Here is a 27,967-nt window from a genome sequence, read left to right as displayed (position 1 = left end):
GCGGGTCGCGCCCCAGGCCCAGGGGAGCGGGAAAATCCACACTCGGGTGGAGCGAGGGGGCGTTCCTTGCTTTTCCAGGGTGGACTTCCTTCTCCCCTTGCTGTGATCGTTCTCTCTCCCCCGGGGTGGGGATGGTACGTCCCACCCTCTTCGCTTTCCCGCCCCTCCTCTCCTCCCGGAGCCGCGGCGCCGCCGCCATCTTGGCACGTCAGATTCAGGGAACAAGCCAAACCCTGGCTTTGGGGGCCCCGGACAGGGCGACCCTCCCGCGGTAGACAGCGAAACCCTACCCATTCCTCCTCCCCTCCCCGCTCCGACGCGGAGCTTAGAGGCGTGCGGAGGCCAGCTCGACTCGGTTCCTGTCAGGCCCGGGGAGGAGGGGCGGGCACGGTGGCCGCTGCCTCCCCGGGACCGGCGGTACTAACCAGGCGGGGAGGGAAGGACTGCCGGGGGGCGGGGTGCGGAGCGGGACGGGCTGGGAGGGCGGAGCGTGGGGCGGACGGAACCACCGGGGCGGGGTGGGGAGGTAACGGGACGGGCGCGACCATGGCGCGGTGAGGGAGCGGGGGTGGGGATCGGTCCCGGGGAGGCCTGGGGCCGCTGGGTTGCGCGCGGTCTCTGCCGCCCCCCCTTTCGCCGCCGCCGCCGCCGCCGCCCCGGGCATGTCGTCCAACTGCACCAGCACCACGGCGGTGGCGGTGGCGCCGCTCAGCGCCAGCAAGACCAAGACCAAGAAGAAGCATTTCGTGTGCCAGAAAGTGAAGCTATTCCGGGCCAGCGAGCCGATCCTCAGCGTCCTGATGTGGGGGGTGAACCACACGGTAACCTACTCCCCCGCGCGCACCCCTCCGAGCGCGGCCCGGCGTGCTCCCACTTCCCCAGCAGACCCCACAGTCCCCGGCCCTGGCCCTGCGGGCCCTGCCGGTGACGCTTGCAACGCCTCGCCAAGTCACTTGCACGCCCACCCCACCCAGGCGCGCCCACCCCACCCTTGCGCGCCGTCCTGGCTGGGTGTGCATTCCCCGCGCACCACGCGAGGCCTGGTGTCTCGGTGGTATGCCTTCTCCCCCCTGCCCCGCCCCACCCCCACCCCCATCCCCCGTCCCTGTGTCTTCCTGCGTCTGGTATCTTGTCTCTGAGCAGCCCCTGGAGCTCAGAGGGAAAGCCTGGGTGCGGTGGAATTGCTTTCATCTCTTCTCCCTCTTTTAGCACCTCGCCCCGCCTGCTGCATGTGTTTTCCTCTTGTTCCTGTGACTGCCAGCGCACTGTCCAGTCGACAGTGTGAATGGCATTGGCCTGCCTGAATCTTTCTTTCTGGTTGTTTGGTCGGCATGGCTGCTCAAAGTTTCCCTTCTTTCAGGCCTTCTTGCCCCTGACTCTGGAAATCCTCCCTGGGTTTCTTTTTTCCTTCTGGAACAAGATAGTGGTATTAACTGGAAAAAGCACAGGCTTCCTCGAATCCCTCCTCCCGACCACAGACACTTTACCAGGGTCTCCCTTGGATTTAGGAAAAGAGAGAATGTAACCATTTGAGAGAAGAGGAGGTCTGATTGTAAGGAGGACTACTCACAGTAGAAATAACGTGTCTTCCTGTATTCTCCTATGGTGTGCATGCCAAAGATGTTGACTTCTCATTTATTGAACTTTCTGTTGTATGGTCCTGAAGGAGGTGATATGGATGGTGATTGGGATGAGAGAGAGGGCCCCAGGATCCTTGGGATTAGTTGGGATTGTCCAACAGCCAGGAAAGATTCTAGCACAGAGTTTGAGCTGGATGACTGTTAATGTGCTATTGGTTTCGGACCTTTCTTCTTCCCCTTCCAAACATGTGTTCCTTGTCTTCTGACCATTTCTTTGTCTGCGAGTCAAAGAACAATGAACAGAGGAAGTAAAAGGACCTGAAACACCAACTGCACCAACTAAAAGTTGGGGATGAGAAAGATGAAGCTAATGGCTTTGAATGACTTGAGCTTTCTGCAGAATCTGGCTTTTCTGAGCATTTGAAATTGCCCACAAGACCAAATGAGGACAAAGCCAGCAAGACTTCCTGCTCTGCTTTGGTAGAAGAACCTTTGGCTGAAGATTGATGAACTATAGTCTGAGCTAGGACTTTAGGTCTTTACATCTGGTATGGAAAAGCACACGTGTATGGTGAGGTCTTTGTTGGTTTCTTGGTCTTGGGCAGCTTACTGCTTTCCTTGTCATCAGTGGGGTTAGTGAGGGTCTTGGCCACGGTAGGGAGTAGGGCTTTTGCAATGCCCAGACCTCCAGGAGTTGCTTCTGGCCCAAAGTCCAGCAAGGTTTGTTCCTCCTGCTTCCTGCTGCCTCAGGGGTCATCAGATAGCATTGCATAGGAAGCTGGGTCATCAGAATGTGCACTCTGCCTGGAAGTCAATCCTTGATTTTGTTCTGCTTTCTCACTAGAAAGCATCCTGTCTTTGTGGAGAACTGGTAGAGGTCCGAGAGTCAGGAATATTACAGCTAGCCAGAGGGGATCGTGGGTCCCTTATTGTACACATGAAGAAACGGAGGCCCCAGGGGGAGGATTAGCTTGCCTGTGGTGACAGCAGAAGATGTAGCTCATTGTCCAGCACTGTAGGGCTGTCGGCCAGTGGTAGTGCTTGAGTGGCAGGTTTTGTTTTCTTTGGTTCCCATTCCCTGTCTCATCCCTCAGCCAAGTCCCGGGACAGATGGGAATTATGGTTGTGCGAGAGGACCTGAATGTATGCTCAGGTATGTGTGTCTGTGCTTGTCAGTTCCTTGGAGTGTGTGTGGTGCTTGCTTTTCCCATAGGAAGGTAGAGTCTGCCCAGTTGTGAGCATCAGATGAAAGAATGCTGAATGGCAGATGGAAAGGTGTCTGTGGAGATTCTTCCTGTCTTGCCACGGCCTGTTGGACAAGGCTTTCACTTTCTGTCTTTGCTAACTTTAAGAATGTTTGTTTGAGGTTTAGCTAAAAGGCACTTAATTTAAACAAGACCCATGCTTCTGGGCATAATGAGCAAGTACCTCGGAGGAAACACACTGAGTGGCTACTGCCCTCGACAGGCTGAGCTTCTGAGGTCAGTTAGTCCTGAGTTTTATGACTTCTTCTTGACCTGCAATATGATCTGGTACTTAAGTGTTCCCATTTGGGAATGCAGACATCTCCCAGAAGAGGAGTGTACAATCTCACAACTCTAGGGGATCAGGACCACACTGTTTGTGGTGGATTACTAGCCTTTCTGGGAGCTGACCTTCCTTCACGAGACCACTGTTGCAACTTATTGAAATCTGAGATTTCAGATACTACCTGTTCTTGGATTCTTTAGGTTCACACCCATTTAGGCTGGTCAGCCACCATGGTCTACAGCTAATAATCTCAGATATGAAGGGTGGATATGTCTTTATCTTAGTGAAGGCCAGTTACTCCATCATGAGGTGGTTGTTTTACTTCTGGCTGGAAAAAGGGGCCTTTGAGCTCAGTGCTGTCACAGGAGCTCCTCTCAAGGACAGTAAATGCGGCCCATGGGCCTTGTGGAGGAAGAGTGTAGGAAAGGAGAGAAATCAGAAGACTTGGGACCTGTCAGGGGAGTATTGTAAAGGGAGAAAACCAGTGTTTTAGTGGATGAGATACAGTTCAGGGGGTCTGGAGTTAGAGAAGAGATGGCCTCGGAGAGGAGAATGGGGACCAGGAGAGGCAGACCTGGCTTGATACCTGTTGGCCACGTTAGGAACTAGGTGTGTGTGATCAGAAGGAGCAGGGGCAGTTAGGTGGTGGTAACTCTATGTGTAACTATTTGAGGAGTTGCCAAATTGTTTTCCAAAGCAGCTCCACCATTTTATGTTCCCACCAGCAGTGTGTCAGGGTTCCCAATTTCTTTGCTTCCTCAACAACACTTGTTATTGTCTGTTTTTTTTTATTATCACCATCCTGGTGGGTGTGAGGTTGGTATCTCATTGTGATTTTGATTTGCATTTCCGTGATAGCTGACGATGTTGAACATCCTCTCATGTATTTGTTGGCCATATGTATATTTTCTTTGGAGAAATGTCTATTCAGATCCTTTGCCTGTTTTTAAGTTGGGTTATTTGTCTTTTTATTATTGAGTTGTAAGAGTTCTTTATACATTTAAGATGCAAGTGCTTTATCAGATGTATGATTAGCAAATACTTTATCTCCCATTCTGTGAATTGTCTTTTTCATTTTCTTGATGGTATCTGTTGAAGTACAAACATTCTTGATTTTTATCAAGTCCAATCTGTTTTTCTTTTGTTGCTTGTGCTTTAGGTATCATATCTAAGAAGGCTTTGCCTAACCCGGTGTCACGAAGATTTACTCCTGTTTTCTTCTAATGTTTTTATAATTTTAGCCCTTATATTTAGCTCCTTGATCCATTTGAAGTTAGTTTTTGTGTGTGGTGTGATGAACAGATTTGTTCTGAAATTTGCTCACTTTCTCTCTTACATTCCACCCCCATGCTGTCCAGGCATTTTCTTTGTTTATTGCAAAGAAATACCTCTTCTCTATTCCTGCTCCTTTAAAAGTTTTCGGTAAATATTCCTGTTCTATTGAGGCCTTTCGATGAATTTGTCCTTTGGCATGGCTTCCCACCTCATAGAGAAGAGTGTGATTCAAATAAGAAGAGAAGGAAAACCCAGATGTAAAAAGGAGGAATAAACACAGGGGTGAATTTATTGGCACCTGTGGCTTTCTTTTCTTCCCTTTTCTTCTCTGAAGTTTCAGGTCTTGCTGAAAGTCTTGCTCTTTGGTCTTGGGAGTATGTTTCCTAGCACATCATGTTTTCTAATGGGACTACGTACCAGATGATCTCCAGTGGTGGCCAGCCCATTGCTAAGCTGAGCTGCCAACGGAAGCCTGGGGCATGCCAGAAAAACTGCATGCCCAGCCCATGCCTCTTGGGTAACATATCCTAGGAAGGTCACACAGGGAAGTGGAGGCTTCTGGAATCAGAAGTTCGCAGACTAGCTCTAGCCGCTGAATTTTCATCTCTACTAGGATCAGCATAGAGTGGACTCTGGTCCTAAGTCTCTTCTCACTCAGCTGGTTTCGCCTCTTCATTTTTTATGCTCATAAATACCATTAATCATGTGGAAAATCCAAAAACCATTTACGTGGCTGTGAGTTACAACAGACTTTCCTTCCTAATATCTTGCATTTAACCTGATATTCCAATGAGTTTGCATTCCACAAGGGCGCTCCTGTTGAAGGTGGGAGAGATTGGCCTAGAAGCATGCTAGGTAGTAAACGAAAGGCAAATCTTCCTAAAACATTGCTTTAGTCATGACCTTTCATGCTTCAAAACTTTTAGTCACTCCCCTTTGTCTACCGAATAAGTTCATTCTTCTCTCCCTTTAAGACTCTCTGCAGTCTGGTCAGAGCTTCAATAGCTAACCTAAATCTCCCCTACTCCTCCAAACCATGAGCCTTTGGCACAATCACCCCAGCTTTGCTGCCTCTTTTCTCGGTTCATTCTAGTGTTAGCCATCCTCCAGTCCCCAGCTCCCTCCTTCTTCCATCTGCCATCCCTCCATCCAACATGTGCCAATCATTGCCCTAGGGACATAAAAATGGGTAAGGCAGAGTCGCTTCCTTCTAGGGGCTCACAGCCTAGTGGAAAAATCAGACATGTAAGCAAATAATTATCCATGTTTAGGATGTAATAGGGTGTAGAGATGTATAGAGGAAATGTGTTATTAATTCATTGTAGGGGTACAGGGAAGTTCTTACAGAGGAAGTGTCATTAGCCAGATCTTGAATGATTCTCATCGCTTTTATCCCTTCTTCTATTCTTGCTGTCCATTCTATCACTTGGACTATTGTAATGGCCCCATAAATGGTCTCTCTGCTGCTTATCTTTGCCCTTTCCAATCCTTCCTTACTTGATTTTGATCCCAGAATTCCCATTCAATATCGCTCATCTGATCATGTGAATTTCCAGCTTAAAACCCAACAGGGCTTCCCAGTGCCCACATAGTGAAGTCCAAATTTCTCATACAGTGGACAAACCAAGGTTCAAGGCTCTGCCACAAGGTATGGCTTTGGAGCAGTAATTTTTTTTTTCCTCTGAGCTTCCTTTTCATTTTCTGTAGAATGGGCATAACACTTTCGTTTCAGGCTTATTAGAATAGAGGCCAGGAATAGAAAATGCTATTTGAGTCAGGGTAGCTCTCCAAAGGAAGGACTGTACAGTACAGTACCAAGCCCAAGTTTTGGCAAGAGACAGACCCGGGCTCACATCCTGGGTCTGCACACACTTTGTGGCTTTCAGCAAGGTACCCAACTTCTTTGAGCCTCTTTTGCAAAATCAGATTAATAGTATTTTACATGACTATTGTTAAGTATTAGAAATAATAGCATAAAATATATACATATAAAATATATGCAATATCTATAATATAAAGTGCTGGCTACTTATAAGCATTCAATAAATAGAAGCAGCTGTTGTCTATTAATAAATAAATAAATAATAAGGGCCCTTCACCTATCTTCCCAGTATTATCTCTCTCTACTCATTATTACCTCTGCCCTACCCTGTTTCTCTCCCCCGCTCCCTGACTCCCCACCCCACTCCTAAAATAGGCAATGTAATTTCACAACTCTGAGGCTTGGTTCTGACTGTTCCCATGGCCTGGAATTCCCTTCCTCTCGCCTATTTGGAGAACTACCAATCTAGGCCTTACTCAAACGTACTTCTCTGTAGCTTCCTCTAGCAACCAACTCTCTCACTCCCATTGCCAGGCAGAATCAATCATTTCTTAATCTGTTTTTCCGTCCCCCTTTATATATAACTCAGTTATAGCTCTCATCACATTGTATTAGAGTGATTTGTTGTCTGTCTTCCCAGCTAAATGGAGACCAAGTCTTTTCAGTTTTGTATCCCCGGCTTCTAGCACAGGACTGGCATATAGCAAGGCTCTCAATAGAGTAAAAGTTTGGCAGAATCTGAGCCAGATCAGGAAATGCCTTGAGTGTCAGGCTAAGGAGTTAAAACTTTATCCTGAGGTTGTTGAGGAGCCATGGAAGATTTTTAAGCAGAGGTGTAACATGATCTTAGTGTGGATTCTTCCAGTTGTCCAGTGCTGTCGGCAGCACTAGGGGAGGCACTAGGTGCCCTGTCTGTGTGAGCGCTGTGAGAGTCTGGCCTTGCCCTCCTCTGAGCCTCTGATCCTGTTCTGGGCGTCTATCCCTCTGTTCTCACTTAATTGAATGAATACTGCTTTGAACTCAAGTTGCACCGAGTCGTGGGTTTGTCTCATCTCCCTGTTAGGTGGATAAATGATAAGCCTCCTGTTTCTTCCGTGTGCACACCCTTTCTCCCCTTGTGCCCCTCTCCTCCCACACGGAATGAAGCACGCGGTAGGGATCTCAATAAGGGCTTGTTCAATTGAAATTCAGAAGAACTCTGGGGATATAAAATTTAGCCCAACTGAAAAATTTGTATATAGTAGAGCTAATCCCTAGAGTGAACCACTACATATGGCCCAGTGGAAATGAGAGGTGAACTCCTAAGAGTCTCTCTTATTCACATACGTGGATTATTCACCAATGTATTGTCCAAGTTAGAAGTTCCTGGTATCAACTTGCATAATCAAGAATAGAGATGAAGTTGAGTACTAAAAGCTGACCAATTTACAGCCATTCACCCCATGTTGCGCCAAGGGTTGTAGAGAGTGAATAAATAGAGCATTCCTGAATGGCTGCTGTTGGAATAATTCATCCTGGCAAAGAGCAGTTGGCCCCTCTCAAGCAGATAAACATCTTTTTAGTCTTTTTAGTCTTTTTCAGTTCCCCCATTATCAAGCCCTGGCCTTGGCACCAAGTCTAGATTTTGGACTAGCCCAGAATCAGTTTGTAGCACATATATTTTGGTATAAAACCATCCTCTTTGAACCCTGAATCTTTTTGTCCCTATTTCCCCTTTAACTGTCAGAGCCAGGCTTGATATGCCAGGAAAAAGGAAGTAGGATGGCCACCATAAATTGTTTCTGTTGGCAGAAAGACAAGGAAATGGAATTGTTTCCTCTGTAGGCAAGGAGTGAACAATCAGATCCTCTTGTGAGCACCCCTGGAATGGAACCTGGCGTGTCAGCTCTTCTCTTTCTTTCTTTCTTTTTTTTTTTTTTTGGCTATAGGGAGGGTTTAGCCAATGGATGGCATCATGGACCTGGATGCTGGGGGCTTTTAAAATTGACTTTATTGATGCATAAGTTACATACAGTAAAATGCACGCTTTTTAGGTGTGCAGTTTGATGAGTTCTGACAAATGTATATACTCATGTAACTATCACTCCAATCAACATATAGAACATTTCTACCACCTTAGAAAGTTCTCTCATGTCCCTTTACAGTCACCTCCCCAACCCAACCTAGCCAGCCTCTTGACTGATTTCTTTCACTATAGAGTCCTCTTCTAGACTTTTATATAAATGGAATCATACAGTATATACTCTTGGGTCTATGCCAGTTAGATTTTAAAATTTTTATTTTTTTTTGAAAAGAAAAAGTAAAATCTATATTTGTAGTGGACATGATTTTCTGTACATAAAATCACAATGAATTTACCAAGTCATCTTGAACAAATAAATGAGTTTAGCAAGTTTACAGTATACAAGGTAAATATACCAAAAAGCAATTGTATTTCCACATGATAACAATAAACAGTTGAAAATTAAAATGTTTAAAGTAACATCATAGCAGTTTAAAAAACATGAACTATTTAGATATAAATCTAACCAAATTTGTGCAAGGTCTGCATGCTGAAAACCCAAAACAGATGAAATAAATAAAAAAGACCTAAATATATGGGGAGATATGTGATGATCTTGGACTGGGAAATTCAGTATTGTAATAATGTCAGTTCTCTCCCAAATTACCTACGGATTCAACACAATCCCAATAAAAATAAGAAAAGGATTTTTTTTCTAGAAATTAACAAGCTTATTTTTAAATTGTGTGAAATGACAAAGAAACTAGAATAGCCAAACGATATATTTTAACTTTTTGTTTTGAAATACTTTCAAACTTAGAGGACAATTACAAAAATAATATAAACCTCATACAAAGAACACTAACATACCCCTACCCTCCCAGACACCCAGATCCACCAGTTTTAACTTTTTGCTGCATTTACCATATCATTCCATCTATCTATCTGTCAGGACCTTATCAGACCATCCATCCATCCATCCATCAGTCCATTTTATGAACTCTTGGGTGTAGGTTGTATACATCATGCTCCTTGAACACTTAATGCTGCCATGAACATTTCCCAAGACCAAGAACATTCAGTTATGTAACTCCCTTAAGTGCAGTAATCCAGTTCAAGAAATTTAACATTGATACAAAGCCCACAGTCTTTATTCCAATTTTTCCAATATGTTCTAATAATGTCCATTTGAGCCTTTTCTCTTCCTTTGTTAGTTAGATCCCATCCAAAGATTATATATTGCCTTTAATTGTTGTTGTCTCTTTAGTGGCTCATTTCTTTTTAATATGGGAACACATATGCAACATAAACTTTCCCATCTCAACCCCTCCCACGCATAACATTAAGTGGGATTAAGTACATTCTCAATGTTGCAGTATCCTCATTACTCTCAATTACTAAAACTTCCCATCTCCCCAAATGGAAACCCTATATCCATTATGTATGCCAGTCAGTTTTTGCCAGCAGTTTATTGAGTCTCTGCCCCATTACCCTTCGCCACCCCACCCCCTCAACTCCTACGCCTTCCTTGATTTCCCCATGAGTAAGTTGGGTTTTTCACCAGCTCTGGGAAGGCATGGTTTCCCAGCTCAGTTATTGTATTAACTTGAACTTCCTCTACCCTCTGGCATTTCTAAAGAAAAAAAGATTTGGAACATAAAAGGGGCAGCAAATTAAATGCCCTTTTCTCCATTTATGCTCCTGAAGGAGCCCTAATGACTCCAGGTTATTCCCTCACTGCCGCATGGGGCCTCATTGAGATAACAGGATTTGGAAGGAAAGTATCTGGGAGACGCAAGGCTGTGCCATGACCCCGCCCTCCCCATCCATTAAGTCAGGACTAAGGTTTCCTAAATCCTGAATGCATTAGTGGCAACTGGGTTGAGGGTCAAATGTCAAATACTCTTCTGTGATGGGAGAGGACATCTGTGGCTAATCAGGCTGCTACTAAGCTGAGGCTAGGGAATGGCAGGGTCTGCCCTCTCAGCTCCACCCAGGTGGGAACCCAGCTCCCTGTCCGGGATCCAGCTCCCTGAAGGGGGATGAAAGGCAATGAGATTTGTTTGCAGTAAGTGTGGGGCAGCCTGACCCATCTTCTCAAGGTCAGGCCAAGGCCAGACCTGAGCTTGGGGAACTGGCCCTGCTTCCACCAGGAGGGTCAGTGAACCGGTGTCCAGATCTCTACCTCTTTTGCTCACTTTAAAGTTAATCCTTTACTTTGGAAATGAGAGTTATGCATCCACAAACCCATCCAGCTTTTTTTCTGCCCCAAGTTGATTTCTTGGGTGACTCACAATTTGTATGAAGATGTTCAGAGGTTTCAGTTAACACCGACTTAGGTTGGGTGACATTTATTCATCCACCCATTTACTATTGCACTGGTAAATATTGAGTACCTGCTCTATGCAAGTCATGGTGCCAAGCATAGTGGGGCTCCCCACATCAGGTAGATGATAATCGCCTTACAAGGATCAGTGAGATGGTCTTGCCTAGTTTATAGTCTAGCAGGGGTATAAGGTTTATAAGCATTAGCTACATTACAAGGGAGGCTGAGGGGTGGCCAGAAAATGGTTACAGACAATGCTTTAGCAATTCCAAGATGGGAAAGAGCATTTATGGTCTAGAGAATCGTGGAAAGCTTCATGGAGGAGGTACCTTTTGAGCTGGACCTTATCAGGTGCAGAGAATTTAAATAGGTGGAGGTGAAGTTGGGAACTTATTTGAAGAGAACAGCAGAAATAAAGACAAGGAGACTTTGTGAACATATTCGTGGTGAGATGGTGGCATCCATATTGTAGTCCTTTTAAAAGCTTCCCGGTGAGGCAGGTGGCCTCCTGGCTGAGAACCTCACTTCCCCCTTGCTTTGCAGATCAATGAGCTGAGCAATGTCCCCGTCCCTGTCATGCTAATGCCAGATGACTTCAAAGCCTACAGCAAGATCAAGGTGGACAATCATCTCTTCAATAAGTAAGTTGCCTGCCAAGTGGACTCAGGCTTTGTGGGCAGTCCTTTCCTTCCAGTCAGAAAGCATTCAAAGTCCCATCCATGGCAGGGGCCACGCCAACACCTGGCAGGGTGTGAAAGCGACACCTGGATCACAAGTCATGCTTTTATTTATGTGCCTCTCCCCCTCGCATTGTCTTGTCATCTCACTGCTTTATTGGCCTCCCTCCAGCGTCCCTTGGGGAGTGTGGCTGGGCCCAGAGTGATTCATCTAGGGCCAACTCAGGTAAAAATGAGCTGCCCAGGAGCTGGGATATCTAGTAGAAGGCTGACAGCAGTGGTCCTATCTCGATCTTTGTCCGAGGCAGGAAGCTGCCAGGCATGTTCTTGGCTTGGGATGCAGCCAAGCTGCTCTTTTCCCCAGCCCGTGTGAACAGCAGACTGAGCATGGTGCCCACTGGTGCTACCTGGACTAATCGTTCCCAGTTTGAGTCGTTGTGGCTTCTTGGATTAACACTGGTGTCTGAAGGTTGTGTCAGACTTTGTTGGAGATGCTCCAGCAGCCATCTCATCTGCCATCGTTTAGAGGCCTTGCTCTTTCATCCAGCCACGGGTCACCCAGGAAACATTTGCTGCTCACACCCACCCTCCTCCTTTCTGCATTTGAATCCTGGTTCCACTCTCCATTGTCCCACAGTCCCCACCACCTCACCAGCTGGGCTCTGTCACCCCACCATTTCCAGATATTAGCCCAAAGGAGAAGCTTGATTTGAAAACATCACTAGCAATAGAGAGCAATAGAGAGCAATTAAGGAAGGGGGAACAATAATCCAAGAAGAACAGATAAACTATTTAACGTTCTGGGGATGCCCAGGAATGACTATGGTCTGTTAATTTCTGATGGATATAGTAGGAACAAGTTCACAGAAATGTTGCTATATTAGGTAACTTTCTTGGGGTAAAGTAGGAACATGTTGAAAGTTAAGCAGTTATCTTAGGTTAGTTGTCTTTTTCTTACTCCCTTGTTATGGTCTCTTTGAAATGTTCTTTTATTGTATGTTTGTTTTCTTTTTAACTTTTTTTTCATACAGTTGATTTAAAAAAGAAGGGAAAGTTAAAAAAAAAAAAAAGAAAAGAAAAACAAGGAAAAAAAGATGTAGTGCCCCCTTGAGGAGCCGGTGGAGAATGCAGGGGTATTGGCCTACCCCACCTCGATGGTTGCTAACATGACCACAGACATAGGGGACTGGTGGTTTGATGGGTTGAGCCCTCTACCATAGGTTTTACCCTTGGGAAGACGGTTGCTGCAAAGGAAAGGCTAGGCCTCCCTATGGTTGTGCCTAAGAGCCTCCTCCCGAATGCCTCTTTGTTGCTCAGATGTGGCCCTCTCTCTCTGGCTAAGCCAACTTCAAAGGTGAAATCACTGCCCTCCCCCCTACGTGGGATCTGACACCCAGGGTAGTGAATCTCCCTGGCAACGTGGAATATGACTCCCGGGGAGGAATGTAGACCTGGCATCGTGGGACGGAGAACATCTTCTTGACCAAAAAGGGGATGTGAAAGGAAATGAAATAAGCTTCAGTGGCAGAGAGATTCCAAAAGGAGCCGAGAGGTCACTCTGGTGGGCACTCTTACGCACACTTTAGACAACCCTTTTTAGGTTCTAAAGAATTGGGGTAGCTGGTGGTGGATACCTGAAACTATCAAACTACAACCCAGAACCCATGAATCTCGAAGACAGTTGTATAAAAATGTAGCTTATGAGGGGTGACAATGGGATTGGGAAAGCCATAAGGACCACACTCCACTTTGTCTAGTTTATGGATGGATGAGTAGAAAAATAGGGGAAGGAAACAAACAGACAAAGGTACCCAGTGTTCTTTTTTACTTCAGTTGCTCTTTTTCACTCTAATTATTATTCTTGTTATTTTTGTGTGTGTGCTAATGAAGGTGTCAGGGATTGATTTAGGTGATGAATGTACAACTATGTAATGGTACTGTGAACAATCGAAAGTACGATTTGTTTTATATGACTGCGTGGTATGTGAATATATCTCAATAAAATGAAGATTAAAAAAAATGGAATCAAACTGACAAAAAAAAAAAGAAAAATGGGGACAAAAACTAAATGACAAATTGTGTGGGATGGGGGGGTGATTTGGGTGTTCTTTTTTACTTTTATTTTTTATTCTGATTCTGATTCTCTTACGTAAGGAAAATGTTCAGAATAGATTGTGGTAAAGAATGCAAAACTATATGAATATACTGTGAACAGCTGATTGTACACCATGGATGATTGTATGGTATGTGAATATATCTCAATAAAACTGAATTTAATTAAAAAAAAAAAAAAGAAAACATCTCTTGGTGGCCTCCCTCTACCATAGTAAGTAATAACAACATCTTGTTCTAGAACCTGCTGCCTGATGACTGGCCACCTAAGGAAGGAGAGGCAGCCCTTGATTCCGAGGCAGGAGAGGAGGTGGTTCTGTCCCAGAAGTCAGGGCCTAGGAAATGGGCATTATGTTAGTGTCCATTTCAGGGTCCGTGGCCTCTGGTGAAATTTCACCACCTTAACATCTTGACCTAAAGCAGAGCAACCAGCCTCTTATTTTCTTTTATCTTCCTTTACTCCCTTTGCCCTTTCAACAAGGGTTTATGTGATATTTATTAGACTACACTGCTATTTATTAAAAGACAGGATTAAATAAGGCATTCTAGGCTCCTGCCCTCACAAGAAGCCATTCCTTTTCATTTCCTTGGGGCCAGTGGGACATGCTGCTGAAAGGGAGTCCCAAAGCAGGGCAGCCGTGGGAAAGATGGAGGGTTTGGCGGAGCCATCACTTCCAGATGATTCTTTTCTCTCCTGAAGTCTGTGGTTTGACTGAGGAGGGGGAAGAATGGAGATTGATGCCGGTAGCCTGCTAACAGGGTTTTGTGAAAAGACAGGATCTCTGTCAATTGACTGAGGACCTCTTCAGTCTAAAGCCCCTCTCTTCCTGTATCCCTGTGGAAGCTAAAGCCAGGGCTTCCTGGATGTGACCGTCTCCAGGATGTTTCAATAAGAACATCCCTAGAGAAGAGGTACATTTCAATGAGAAGCGTCTTTCCCTTTAGCAAGCAGACTGATCTGAGCAGGTGGGCACGTGCAGCTACCCACCTGTAGCAAGTGGGGTGGGGGCCTCTGCTCAGTCTCACTTCCCAGCAGGTAAGGTTTTTTTTTCTCTTCAATGTAAATTTTTTTGGAGGCTAATATACACAGAGGAAAGGAAGCATATCATAAGCATTCTGCTAGATTAATTTTTAAAAAGTAAACACAAGGGGGGTAAAGTATCTAAACTTTTATATGCATCAGAATCACCTGAACTGTTTGTTAAAAATGTGGATTTCTAGACTCAGCGCTAGAATTTCTGGGACCTAAAAACCTACATTTTAAACACTGCAGATTTTTCAGATCCAGGTGATCTGCAGACCATGGTTTGAGAAGTTCTGATGTAAGAGTTAGGATGAGTAAGAAGTTCACAAAGACATTTCTCTGCTTTTCCCTAGGGAAAACCTCCCCAGCCGCTTTAAGTTTAAGGAGTACTGCCCCATGGTGTTCCGAAATCTCCGGGAGAGGTTTGGGATTGATGATCAGGATTACCAGGTATGAGGTGGTTTTTTGCCAGATTGGAGGACTGTGGGTTCAGGAAGCCACAGACAAGTGGAGTGGGGTTGGGTCAGGAAGCCACAGGACAAGTGGAGAAAACAAAAAAGTCTGCTGTTCTTGTGCTGTGTTTTCCTGTCATGTTTAGCTCCAGCCCAGGTCATCTTTTCCCCAGGATGTGGTGGGCTCTTGGAGGGGCAAGGGCCTTAGTAGCGCTTCTGATAATGCCTCACAGGCTCAGGCTTCGTTGAGAGCAAGACCTCAGCTCCTCTCCCTTGGGAGGGAGAGCAGTGGGTGGGAGAGGGGTCTTTGGAAGCTGCTTCATTTTAGTCTGACATTCACAGTCTAGGCTGAAGAACCCTTTTCCTTCGTAGTTTGGCTTAAAAGAGAGAGAATTGTTGCCAGCGAGGGATGAGGCCTCTTAAAGCAGATAAGACAGATTAGAAAAGGAAGACTTCAAGGGTAGTGTAACCTGTTGCCAGGTATGCGTGCCACCTGCTGAACTTGTCCCCTATCTCAGTGGAGGGACGGGGGGATAGGCACGGCAGGGCAGCTGTCCCCTCCAGTGTTTGGCAATGTCATAGGGGGACTGTGGGGTGACAGGTCAGACACCCTTGGCCTGTTGGGAAGAATCAGTCGCAGTCTCAGGGAGATGGTGGTCCGAGGCATGGTCCCGATTGTTTCAGGTATTACTTTTCCACCAAGCAGCTCTCCTTGGACCTTCTTCCCCTGGCAGACAGCCTGGTGGGAAAGGTGGGAGAACTCCCAGTCCACCCTTATAGCAACAGGAAATATTGCTGACTTTCAATTGTCTGTGGGGAAAACAAGGAGGGCACAGCCTAGTGAAATCTGAAATTGATGTCCACATCTTTTTAAATACTGTGATTTCTCCCATCCCACTCCCAGTAAGCCTCTCACAGAGTAGTTCACAAAAAGCAGGGTCCATGTCTATGTGGTACTGGGAGGTTCCGCCACCCCCTCTGTTAGGACCGAACCCTAAATTAAATCACAACCTGATTGGAGCCTGAGGTTTTTTGAAAACTCGCCACTGTTGCAGCCCCAAGTTGCTTGGACTCTTCCATCCGTTGTGGCTCCTTCCCCTCCCCTACCTGTCTAACCACATCCTCTCAGTGTCTGCACTTTGTCTCTAATAGCCTTGTGGGCAAATAACTGTGCTCAAGACTTATGGGGGGCAGGGAGGATGGTGTTCAGGGAAGGGCTCAATACTCTTGAGCTATCAGTGATTTAGAGAGTCAGAATATGCTGCTAGGATATGAGGCTATGAGACAGGGATAGAACTATACTTCTTTCCACAGCATGTAGGTCTCCTGGTAGAAGGGCCTCCTGGTAGAGAAAGGCATGCAGTCATGTGGCCTACTCAGCATTCTGGATGGGGGACACCCCCCCCCCATCCATTTGCAGGTAGGGCAGGTTGCTCCTTTCACTTAGCACCTTTGCCAGGGAACTCTCAGAGCCCTTCAATGTGAAGGAGGCGCGCCCTCCTCTGCCAGAGTTTTCTGAGGAGGTATTAGTTGAAGGATTCAGAAAGAGCAGCTCCCTTATTAAGTAAGAAACAGAAAAAGGGCTTGGGGAGGAGGCATTTCTGCAAGCCCATCCCCATAGGGTCTTTCTTAGCGGTAGGGACATCTGGGGCCTCCCCTCTGCCTCCCAAAGCTCTGCTCCTGCATCTGCTTGGTGAGCACCTTTGGTTGACACACCTTTCCCCACCCTCCCTCTTGAGACCCCTCCTGCTGTCCGGTCCTAATGGGAATGGGCCCTTGAGGAAGAGCAGGGACAGAACCAGATTAGCGCCTGAGGACTCCCTCCTAGCCCTGCACAGATAAGCAGGAGGCTGAGCTGAGGAAAAGGTGTCTGGCAAAGAGATGAGAACCAACTTACCCTTTGGGAAGTTTTCCAGCATCAAGGCCCATGTAGGGAAAAGAAATGACTGTGGCTATTGTTTGTTTTATGATAGACCTCTTGAATATTTCCTAAGCTTTGTCTTTGTCACCCCAAGAGACTGGGGTATCAGCTTGGTCCGCCTCCCTGTGTTCATGGCTCACCCGAAGTCATATTACATGTGAAGGTCCAGATTAGAATCTGGTGCCCAACATCTCGGGCAGGGTTTAGTTTCTAGGGCAGCCCTTGGGTGCAGGATGAAAGGGAACTGCTTCACAGTCATTCCTCCTCCTGTCTCGGTCCAGAAGTAGGAGCAGGTGGTAAGGAGCAGCTCTTGCCACTCTTGAGGAAGACTTTGGGGAGGGATGAGAACTTCCTAGAAAAGGGGTGGGAAGGTCCCAGAAGGGCGTCCTTCTAGTCAGTACTCTTGGCTTTAGAGCAATCGAGTCCTTAAGAGAAGACTCAGGGTAACAGTCAGGACCCTTGTTCCCTCCCAAGACCAGCTCACTTTTGTCTCGGTCCATCAGAATTCGGTGACACGCAGTGCCCCTATCAACAGTGACAGCCAGGGCCGATGTGGCACGCGTTTCCTCACCACTTATGACAGGCGCTTTGTCATCAAGACAGTGTCAAGTGAGGATGTGGCTGAGATGCACAACATCTTAAAGAAATACCACCAGGTACGGTGAGTCCCAAGCCTGGGCAGCAGAGAGATGGGATGGATGGGGGAGGAGAGAGCCCCAGCGGAGCTTTATAGGGAGGGAGTGGTCCTTTCTGGTGCTGGCAGGTGCCTCCTGATAACCAGCAGGTGGCCTGCCCTTGGCACCTTGTTTCTGTGAGGTGAGATGCCCATTTTAAAAAAAAAAAGAGGAGAAATGAAAACACATGGCTGACTCAGTCCCCGCTGAATAGCTGTTTCTTGTCAGAGTTAGGACATTTTCACACTCTGGCACCTGCTTCATTCCTACTAAAAGAGGTCCGTCAGCTTGGCAGATTTGCTTTTTTTCCCCATTCCCTCTTTGCACTCATCTGGAACTTGCCCGTGTGGAAAGCAGGCGGTGGTGTGTTACCATCTGCCTGCCAGTCCTGAGCCTACTCTGGGTCTTCAGGGAAAGCCGGCTCTTTTCTGGGGCAATGAGAAGTGGTGAAGGGAACTTCTGGTCTCTTGGGAATTACAGCCGAAAATCCTGGGGTGTGGCATGAATTCTTACTTTGGGCATGTAGCTGTTCTGTTTTCCCAGGCAGCTGGGTCACAGCCCTGCCCCTGCATCCCCCTCTGCCCTTTGACTTGCCCATATCAGGCCACAGAGGAGAGGCAAGGCCTGGGTCAGGTTTTGCTGCGGTAGAATCCAATTTTAAACAAAATCTTAGGTGGAATCCCAAGAATCTGAAACCACAGGGGCCTGCTCATCTTGCTTCTCACGTTGCCATGCCACCTGGGGTGGGATGGGGATGTAGTTGCCTGCTGTATCTCTGAAGAACCCCTATTGCTTCACTAAAGCCAGTTGGAAAACCACTAGAGTGGGGAGTGAGGGAGTGTTTCAGCCTGTGGAGAGCCCCACCATCCTGCCCAGTGTCATGTGTTTCTCAGCCTTCCCTCCTTCCCTCCCTTCCATTCTAGTTCATAGTGGAGTGTCACGGCAACACCCTTTTGCCACAGTTCCTGGGCATGTACCGCCTGACCGTGGACGGTGTGGAGACCTACATGGTGGTGACCAGGAACGTGTTCAGCCATCGGCTCACTGTGCACCGCAAGTATGACCTCAAGGTAAAGGCTCTGGGGATCCTAACTCTATCACTGCACCCCATTCGCAGCCTGGAGGGGCCACTACTCCAACTTCCACATAGTTGGGAGAGCCGTAGTGTATGTCTTGGTATAGACATGTGACTCTGGAGTTGATATGCCTAATTCCTGTGGATCAGAGGCTGTTTGAAGTCCAAGTGACAGTGACAAGAGGCTATTTCAGCCCTACATATACCTTATTTATGTCACAATCGATGTTCTTCAACTCCTGTCAGGGGGATGTGCACACTGAGGGCAGTAGTACGGGGACTGGCCGTGCTGACATGCACCCTCTGGCAGCTGTCCAGGCCCCTGGGGACTGGCAGCACAAGTGTGTTTCTGGACACTGAGAAGGACACACTTATGGCTGTGAACTGTGGCCTTTTGTTGCTCTTGAACTAAAGCCTTGGCTTTCTAACTTCTTTCACCTCACACCACTCCTCTCAGTCTCTGCTGCAGCCGCGCTGGCTTCCTTTCTGTTTCTGAAGTGTGTGCTCCTCCTCCTCCCCAGGATTTCCAGGATGCTGGGACTGTTTTCCCTTCCAGCCCTGCCTGTCCCCACTGCCTTCCCCACTCATAACTCTGCTTTCTCTCACCTAATTACTCCCTACTTACCCTTCTGAGGTCAGCTCAAACATCACTTCTTGCAGGAAGTGATCCCTGGCCACTGCCCCTCCCCAGTCGGGGCCAGGTCTCCGTGTTATGTGCCCTCCGAATAGCCTGTCTTCTCCCTTGTCCTACTCAGTCCCATTGTAATTAATTGATTAATTGTGTGAGTGCTGCTTAATATCTGTCTTCCCTGTTAGAAGGAAAGTTCTGGCAGGGCAGGGACTGAGTCTCTGGTGTAGTCCTATTTTCTGAGCATCTAGCATGTATTTGTATAGTCAGAACTTTCTAAGTGGTTTGTAACAGAGTAAGTCAGTGAACAAGTTGCTCCCTCCTGGCCTCTCTAGGACGGCTCTTATTTCTTTCAGGGATCTACTGTTGCCAGAGAAGCGAGTGACAAGGAGAAGGTACGCTGGGACCTGTGGTGCTCATGTCTGGAATGGGTCACTTGGAATCAGAAACACCTCTCTCAGCCATCCTGTCCCTTCACCCACTACAGCCCCAGCATAGCTCCCTCAGACATGTCACCAAGCACCTGGTCTGTCCTCGTCCTCGGCCTTGGCTTCTGGCCCTTTACCTTGCCCACCCTTCTGAAGTCCTGGCTGGGTCCTCCATAGTCCTGGAGGGATGGCAGTTTCCATCTTGTGGTCGGCTTGAGTCAGTTAGCGGCTGTCTGAGCCCTGAGTTAGTCTAGGCTTAGTGGAAAAGAAGTCTTTGAGCAGCCCACATCCCGTCTTCCTCAGAGCCTGGGACTGGAGCCTCCCGCACTGAGCTGCTCGTTTGGCAGTTTGCACATCTTTCCCCTCTCGGTACCATCGCCCCAGCAGAGGGCTCCCTGGGTGAAGGCACTAGCCTAACACTGCATTGCTCTCTCAGGCCAAGGACTTGCCAACATTCAAAGACAACGACTTCCTCAATGAAGGGCAGAAGCTGCATGTGGGAGAAGAAAGTAAAAAGAACTTCCTGGAGAAACTGAAACGGGATGTTGAGGTACTTACTAAGCCTCGTTTTCACTTTGGTTGGTCAGGGCCCCTTCTTGTGCCCAGAGCAAGAGACTCTTTCACCTTAAGAAAAATTAAATTCACTGCTTTCCAGCAGCGTGGACACAAGGAGGGACCATGATTTAGGCAGTATGGGTACTCACCTGCACCTAAACTAAAGCTAATGCAAAAATGAATATTCCATTTTGGTGGATGTAATTTGTGGCAGTATAACTTGTGTAACTCACTTTGGAGTGCTGTCCCCTCACCTTTTCACTAATGCAGTCCTCTTCAAACTCCCTTTCAAAGTCACCTTCTGTCCCCACAGTGATGGGGGCATCGGGCCGGCAGAGTGGCACAGTGACCAGCAGGCCCTTCACTGGCTCTGATTCTCCACTTACCCAGCATCTTCCGGTGTAGTGGGATTTCCTGTGGAGAACTTCTCCAGGAAAGGACAGGTGCTGAATAGTGAATGTGTTATTTGGATTGCTGATAACCCCGTGTCCCCTTCTATTTTGATAAATGGGGAGCCTGCTCATTAAAACCAAATGCTACAAACTTCTTTTTGCTGGGAAGCTTTTCCTTAATCACACCCAACCAGGTTCATTCCTGTGTTCTGTCTTCTATGCTCTGATACTCAGTTTGTCCTGAAGTCTTCTCATCCACTTTCTGCCTTTCTCCCTACTCCCTACTTTAGTTCAGAGAAGAATTTTAGGCTGCTAACTCAATTCATTTGTTTTGACTTGTATGTTGCTTTTCAGATGTTCCCAGGTGGGTAGGAGGGGGTTTAGACAGTGCTGTCTCTCTCCTCAGACCCCAGGCCCTTTGCCCTAGGCCTTGAGAAGGCTTTGTCCAGAGGTGCCTAGCATGGTGCCCTCCCGCCTTGTCTCTGCCGAGGCGACTACTGATCACCTGTCTGTGGACTTGTGCTTTTAATTCTCTTCTAGGCCTGCACCTGCAGCCACTCTGATCCTGTTATCATTCTTCTCCTAGTCCCCTAGTCACAGTGGTTGGTCCAACAGTATCCTGGTGCGACAGGCTCGACTTGTGATCATGGCAGAAAAGCCTGGCACATGGTGATAGTGGCTGGCTGGCTGGTTCGCTGAAGATTTGGACCAGAGGCTGTAGCCTCATTAATAGCTAAGCTGGAAAGCAGGTTGGCCATTTTAATTCCAGTATCATTCTCATCCTCTTTATTCTTTTCCAAGTGAAGGAATCCTAAAGGATGGGACCTGAGACACCATCTGCTCCCAGCACTCATTACAGGGATGAAGAGACTGAGGCTTGGCAGGAGGAAGCCCTTGGTGCTGGGGACGGGTTCCGTGTTTTTCCTCCCCGTGCCAAACAGCGTCTTTTGTCCTACAGGGAAGGAGCTGAGAATGTTAGTTGGCTCTAGCTGCCATTTTCGTGTGGTGCTCCTTTTCTTCTCACCGTTTTCACCCTGACTGATAAAGAAGCTAACTTGGAGTTTTTCAGACTTTGATGGTGGCCTCCAGTAAGAAGTACATTTACTTGCAACCCACCACACACACACACACACACACACACACACACACACACACCGTCTACCTTTACTTCATGTGATGCACACTGATATTTTCTATTCTATTCCATTGTATTTAACAAGTAAAAACAAACAAAAAACCATAGTCACAGCCCACCAGCTGGAGTTCAGGACTCATAATGGGCTGAGAGGCATGGTCTGAGAGACACTGCTGGGTTGTATCCATCTGTCCAGCTCCTTCCATGGTGTAACACTCCAGTGTTTCTTTCCTCATGCTCGCCATGGCCTCTTGATCCCAGACCATTTTGGGCTCTTCCCTCTTCCTGTAATGCTCTTTGTACCTTTATTCTCACAGCTTTGGCCCCACAGGATCCTCCTCATCCTTTGGGCTCAGCCTCAGCTCCTTTCCTCAGGGAGGGCCCCCCCCCCCCCCCCCCGCTGCTGCCAGCTGCAGACTCCCACCCTTAATGCTCCTGATACTTGTTGAATGACTGTCTTCCCCATCGGATGCTGAGCTCATTGAGCGCCTGATATCTTTTAGGAATGTCTCGTTCCCTTTTCCATCTGCCGCTGGGATGCCTCTTGTAAGCTCTTCCTTCTGTCTTTCCTTTCCTCACTTCCCTCAGTTTCTGGCCCAGCTGAAGATCATGGACTACAGCCTGCTGGTGGGCATCCACGATGTGGACCGGGCAGAGCAGGAGGAGATGGAGGTGGAGGAGCGGGCTGAGGACGAAGAGTGTGAGAACGATGGGGTGGGCGGCAACCTGCTCTGCTCCTACGGGACCCCCCCAGACAGCCCTGGCAACCTCCTCAGCTTCCCCCGGTTCTTTGGCCCTGGGGAATTTGACCCCTCTGTTGACGTCTATGCCATGAAGAGCCATGAAAGTAAGTAGGAGCCTGGGCCTCCCCTGTTGGGAAGGGTACCTTTGGGTGCCTGGGGCCTCCACCTCCTAAATCGCTGATTTTGGCCTCTTTCTGCCTCTAGGCTCCCTTACCAGGTTTATACCAGTGACTTCTGGGGCCCTGGGTTCCTCTCTGCCTGTCTTGACTGACAGAGGCATGGCACTGCTCTGGTGCATGGGATAGATAAACCCTCATAAATAAATGCTGTCATGTCGCCCCCACAGGATGACTTTGAAAGTCAAATAAGATAAGAGCTGTGGAAGCTTCTGAGAAGGGCCTGGTTGTCATCCCTTTTCTCAGATCCAGAATGGCAGGGGTGGATCTGAGTCTCCTAGCTGAGGGCTGCCTTCTCCTCTTCTCCTTGGCATCCCTTCCTTTTCTCCTGTGTCTCCCCACCTTCAGGTGCTCCCAAGAAGGAGGTCTATTTCATGGCCATCATCGATATCCTCACGCCATATGATGCTAAGAAGAAAGCTGCACATGCTGCCAAAACAGTGAAACATGGGGTGAGCTCTCCCAGTCCTTGTCTGGGGCCCAGCCTGGTGGAAGGTGCAGAATGAGCAGCTGTACTCACCCTCAGGCCCTCTGGGAGGGTGGTCTCAGGGCTCCTACTCTCTGGGAACACTCTCCCCACTTCTCCCCAGCAGAGAACAGGAGGAGCACCTGCCTGCGCTGCCTTATGTTCTCCACCACCCAGGCCCACTCCTCCCTGCCAGCCTGAGTAATGTGCTCAACTTGTTTTTTCCCCAGTTCTTTGGCCCTTGGAGCCCTGAGCCCTGAGCTCCTTTCCCCTGGGAGCCCTGAGCTCATTTCCCGCAGGGCTGCTGGCTGTGCTGTGCACCTTGTTGAGCCACTAGTAATAGCTTTGTTTACCTGCCCGCCTTGCTCCGCAGGGGCCCGTTTCCCCTGGGCTTCAGTCTGCTGTTCTCCAAACAGGGCCCCACCACCTCCCCACCCCCTTTCCCTTACTTCAGAGGCTGCAGGCCTGGGGTTGTGAGTCAGAGGAGTGGGGCCAGCGCAATTCTGAGATGTGAGAGCTGCTTCCTGAGGTGGCCTGCCCAGTCTGGCGGGGTAATCTTCAGCCCTTACACCGATACTGGGTAGCAAATGCCCAGGCTTCTAGGTACATCCTCCTGATTAGGGCCCAGGAACTCGACCTGAAGCTGTCTCTTGTGTGTTACAGGCAGGAGCCGAGATCTCGACTGTGAACCCTGAGCAGTACTCTAAACGCTTCAACGAGTTCATGTCCAACATCCTGACGTAGTTATCTTCTCCTTTCAGCCAGAGCCAGAGAGCTGGGTGTGGTGTCGGGGATCGGGATTGGGAGAGGGTATATTTGGGCTAGAGAAGAGGGTGGGGAGCCAAAGTGGGAGGAAGGGGAGGGTTTTAGCCATGGGGCTGCGGCCTGTGACACTGAAAGGTACACTCAAGCTGAGGGGGAGGTGACTGTGCTGTGTACACGTGCTCACAGGATGTGACCTCCCTGCTGCTTACCTTTGATTTTTTTCCCCATTTGACCCAGGTTTAAAAGGGGTTCCCTTTTTGTTACTAAGATACCTTGGGACTAGAGACGGCTATGTGGGTTTATTTGGGTTTTGTTTCTGAAATTTCATTGCTCCCAGTTTGCTATTTATAATGATGTGTGTATCACCCATGCCCCTTCCCCATCCTTGCCCAGCTCTCAGTGCTCTTCGGTTAAAGGGTGCCCCATAGACCCAGCACCGAGGGTCCTCTCTGAGCAAAGCTCTCTGATGCCAGAGAGGAGAGGTCAGACACCCTAGCTCTGCTGCATTTGATCTCGTCTGGACTAACTTTTTAATTTTATGGAGTATTATACACAAGTTCCTCTGCCTTTCCACCCTGGTTACAAGTGAAATGTTACATTATTCCTCCATCTAAATGCTCTCATCCTGAAGGAACACTCCAGGTCAACACCAGGCATCTTGGATCAGGATCAAAGATCTCCAAGGGGAGTGAGCTCCTCCTCATGGGGCCCCAGGGGCTGGGGGAGCCACTGAGCTCCTGGACAGCTGGTCTCTGCGAGCCTGTCATCATCACCCCAGCCTGTGGGCTCTCAGATGTCTTCTCTGTAAAGCCTGCCTCCACTGGGTCAAGAGGAACAAGAAAGCACCTTTGAATATAACAGGACCTTTGTGTTTTTAAAATGGTTTTTTCCCTTTGGGAAAACCCCAAAAGCTGATGAATATCAAGAGGGGTTTGCACCCTCCATCCATTTCCTTCCTTCTGACCTCCTCCCAGGAATGCTCACTTGTAGCTGAGCTTTTAGCTGGGGGCAGATCTCTGAGCGCCTTGGATGCTCTCTGCAGAGGTACCTCTTCAAGCCCCAGGGCTACCATGTAGATAATCTGGCTTCCTGTGCCCATGTTTGTCACTTGGACAGTTACAGAATCCTGGAACTCCTCAGGTCAGCCAGCAAGGAGTGATGCCTCCCCACCTTGGGTATTGGGGTGGCCAAGCCTGAAGTTGCTTCCAAATCCCTTCAGGACCTGACCTAGGAAATCCAATTTGGAGGCTTGTGGGGTTTCACCTGGCCGCAGCCTTGGGGCTGTCTTTCCTTCATGGCCCCCGTCTAGACTTCTAGTGAGTCTGCTGCCCACTGGCTTCCTCAGCAGAAGGCATCCTGCAGCTTCCTTCAGGGTCTCCACCCACCTTCAGCGCTTGCCTCCCAGGCCCTCAGAATTGAGCCATGAATGGTTTGTGATGCCATCAGAGTAGTCTTGCCTGGCTAGGAGAGAAAAAGGCCCTGTGGCTGTGCAAGAGATGGTAAAACTTGTAGGTATCCCCAAAGATGCGAAGATGGTTTGTAGAACCATTTTGGATGAATGATCAGTTTCCTGTGGCTCCTCCCAAAGCTGGCCAAGCTCAGCTTCTGGAACAGGAACCAGCACTGCCTCTGGTGCCCTCTCTTTGGGAGTCTTTTCACAGCATTTAGATCAGAAAAGAATGGAGACAGCATTCTTGGACTCTGCTGGGGCTGAGAGATGGGGTGGGATTCCTTCCGAAAGAGACAGACCGGGGCAAACCACTGCCCCAGGAAGGGGCCCCATAGCTCTGAACATCTGCAGCACGATCACGAAGTAGCTTGGGGAAGGACTTGGAACCAAGTGGCTCATGAAGAAAACAAAGTTGACTAAGGAAAGGGATTGTGTAGGAATAATCTTTGGACTTGATTCCCCCCATTTCATAATCAAGAATGAAAATTTGGATCTGCTCCTAGTCAGGCCCAGCATCTCCAAAGCTTGGAAGGCTGCACTCCAGTTGCCACCACAGCCTTGGACGCCCACCTGGTTCTCCACCTGGTCTGCGGATCATGTTGCCATCGTGTGTAGGAAAGGTGTAGCCTGATCTTACCATCTAAAGATGAACTACCAGGCATCTAACTTCTTTAACATTGAGTTTTTGTTTTTATGTGTTTCTGTTTTTTGTTTTTTTTGTTTTGTTTTGTTTTGTTTTTGTATATTGTTTACATTTTGAGAGGTAGCACTCTGTTTCAAATGCTCTTTTGTTTTTCTGACAGTATTGTTGATTGGTTCGCGACATTTGAGCTGTAGTTTGGTGGATTTCAGGTTTTTTTTTTAAAGGTCACTCACCTTTTCTCCCTGTACTATCTTGAAGACCTTGGGTTTGTCCCTCTAATTCCTTTGGCATTCAAATGTTTAAAAGCTATTTATCTTGGTTTATACAATTTTATTTTCTTCTTTTTGTAATGATGAAGATACTCTATTTGGTTTGCAATCTAAAGGTAGAGAAAGTGAACTGATCTCCCAAGGTTTTGTCTGCCCCCACTCTTTTCTCCTTGAGTGTCCCACCTTTCCTTTTCTGTGAAAGGCATATGAGGGACAGTAGCTACCCTCACCTTCACCCTCTGGGGCCATGATAGAAAGCTGAAGAGTCTTATAGCCTCCTAGAATAATTTTGGGTCCCCCAAGAACAAAGGCATAAGAACAGGACATGACTGGTTGGCTGAGGCCTGGATGGGGTAAGGGCCGGGCTCCTCACCATCCCACTTAAGGAATAGCATTCAGTCACGACCTCTCCAGTTCCCACCTCCCTTCTTCCAAGAGTCTATGCTGAGAAAACTGTCTCCCAGATCTCCCAGCCAAAGAGTGGTGTTCTCTGAAGACTCCATTTGGAAGACCACTAGATGAAGGCCTCTGGCCCTTCTTCCTGTTAATTAACCACTAAGTCTTTGTGTCCCCAGCACCAGCTCATTCTCTGCACCCTGCGGTTGGGGGGACACAGCATGCTGGGAGCCCCAGGAGTGTGGACTGAAGCAGTGCTCAGTCTCTCCTAATCTAGCTCAGGGCTTACTGGTCTGTGGCTGGGACCAGGAGTCATCCCTGTGGCTGTTTTCAGTGGCCCTCTAAAAGTTCCCACCACAGGCAGCTCCCTCCCCTGTCCCTCTTCCTATTGTGCTTTTCCCTCTTGCCTGCAGGCCTCAGACAGGTCCCCTGGTAGTGCTCAGGGCAGTGCCCCAGACTCCTCCCCTGGGGAGGTGGGCCAGAGACCCAGGACTTTCTCAGTAGCCAATCCTACTCTCCAGTTGTCTGTTGACCATTTCAAGTTGGGAGGGATTCAAAAACTTCAGCACCCCTCTAGCACGTAAGCAACTCAGGTGTTGGGGGCTGGAAGGGACAATGTGTTTAAACAACCCTCGGAGCTCTGGCCTTACACCTGTGTCCTCCACCCCACCCCACCCCCATCCCCCAAGTCAAGGGACCTCACCTCTTTCTGGCAGTAATGTGGAGTTGGGCCCCGCCTGAGCACAAGGATCAAAGGGAAAACAACATTCAGGCAACTGCCCCCAAGTCTGCCAGTTATTCTGTAGGGGGCAGTGACACGGCCCTAGCCCTCCTCTGAGATGTGCCACTTAACGAAGAGTGCCCCTGAGGGGAAAGGGAGACTTAGCCATCCTTCCACAGGCTGTGCTGAGATCCCAGAAGGAGGCTTGAGAGGAAATTTCCAGTGAGGTGAGAGCCACAGGCTTTGTGGGAAGGCCCCATGCTGCTCAGCACACCCCAGCGGCAGGTGGGTCACTGCAGTGAAAAACTGTGAACGACGATGTAGAGTCAACTTTTGAGGGAGCTGGATAAACTACCAACCCATCATATGTATGTGACTTCTTGATTTCCCACTGCAGTTTCCATTTTTTAAATAGGAATTTTCAACCCTCTGTGCTTGTCTAATGTCTGCTCGGAACAGTTCGAGACCCTGTTACTGTTTTAAAATGCATGCCGGTTAAGATGAATCTCCAACCCGAGGGAAAAATAAAACTCAAAAAGCTTTGTGTATATCTCTTGTTACGTGTGTCCTTTGAAAGTGAGCCTTTATTTCTTCAGAATTAAAGGTCTTGGTCCCAGTTTGCAAAGGCAGCTTCGGCTACATTGATGTGTAGCTGAGTCTGGAGAAAGACTGTGACCGCCATCCCACTTTCAGATGCAGTGTAGACTAAGCAGTGGTGAGGAGCACAGGT

At 48.1% G+C, this 27,967-nt stretch overlaps 1 protein-coding gene across 1 annotated transcript; it reads left to right on the top strand.

The window, feature by feature from the left end:
• The first annotated feature begins 544 nt into the window (after positions 1 to 544).
• Positions 545 to 27,785, top strand: PIP4K2B (phosphatidylinositol-5-phosphate 4-kinase type 2 beta). The gene is made up of 10 exons (XM_037809093.1): positions 545 to 821; positions 11,079 to 11,176; positions 14,702 to 14,798; positions 17,225 to 17,377; positions 18,319 to 18,465; positions 19,455 to 19,493; positions 19,963 to 20,076; positions 22,197 to 22,455; positions 22,876 to 22,979; positions 23,657 to 27,785. Exons 1-10 carry the CDS (start codon positions 663 to 665, stop codon positions 23,735 to 23,737), a joined length of 1,251 nt encoding a protein of 416 aa, XP_037665021.1. The 5' UTR covers positions 545 to 662; the 3' UTR covers positions 23,738 to 27,785.
• Positions 27,786 to 27,967: the final 182 nt, after the last annotated feature.

The sequence above is a fragment of the Choloepus didactylus genome, chromosome 18 (assembly GCF_015220235.1).
Source record: "Choloepus didactylus isolate mChoDid1 chromosome 18, mChoDid1.pri, whole genome shotgun sequence".
NCBI classification, from domain to species: Eukaryota; Metazoa; Chordata; class Mammalia; order Pilosa; family Megalonychidae; genus Choloepus; species Choloepus didactylus.
This window is presented reverse-complemented; position numbering and strand designations above follow the sequence as displayed.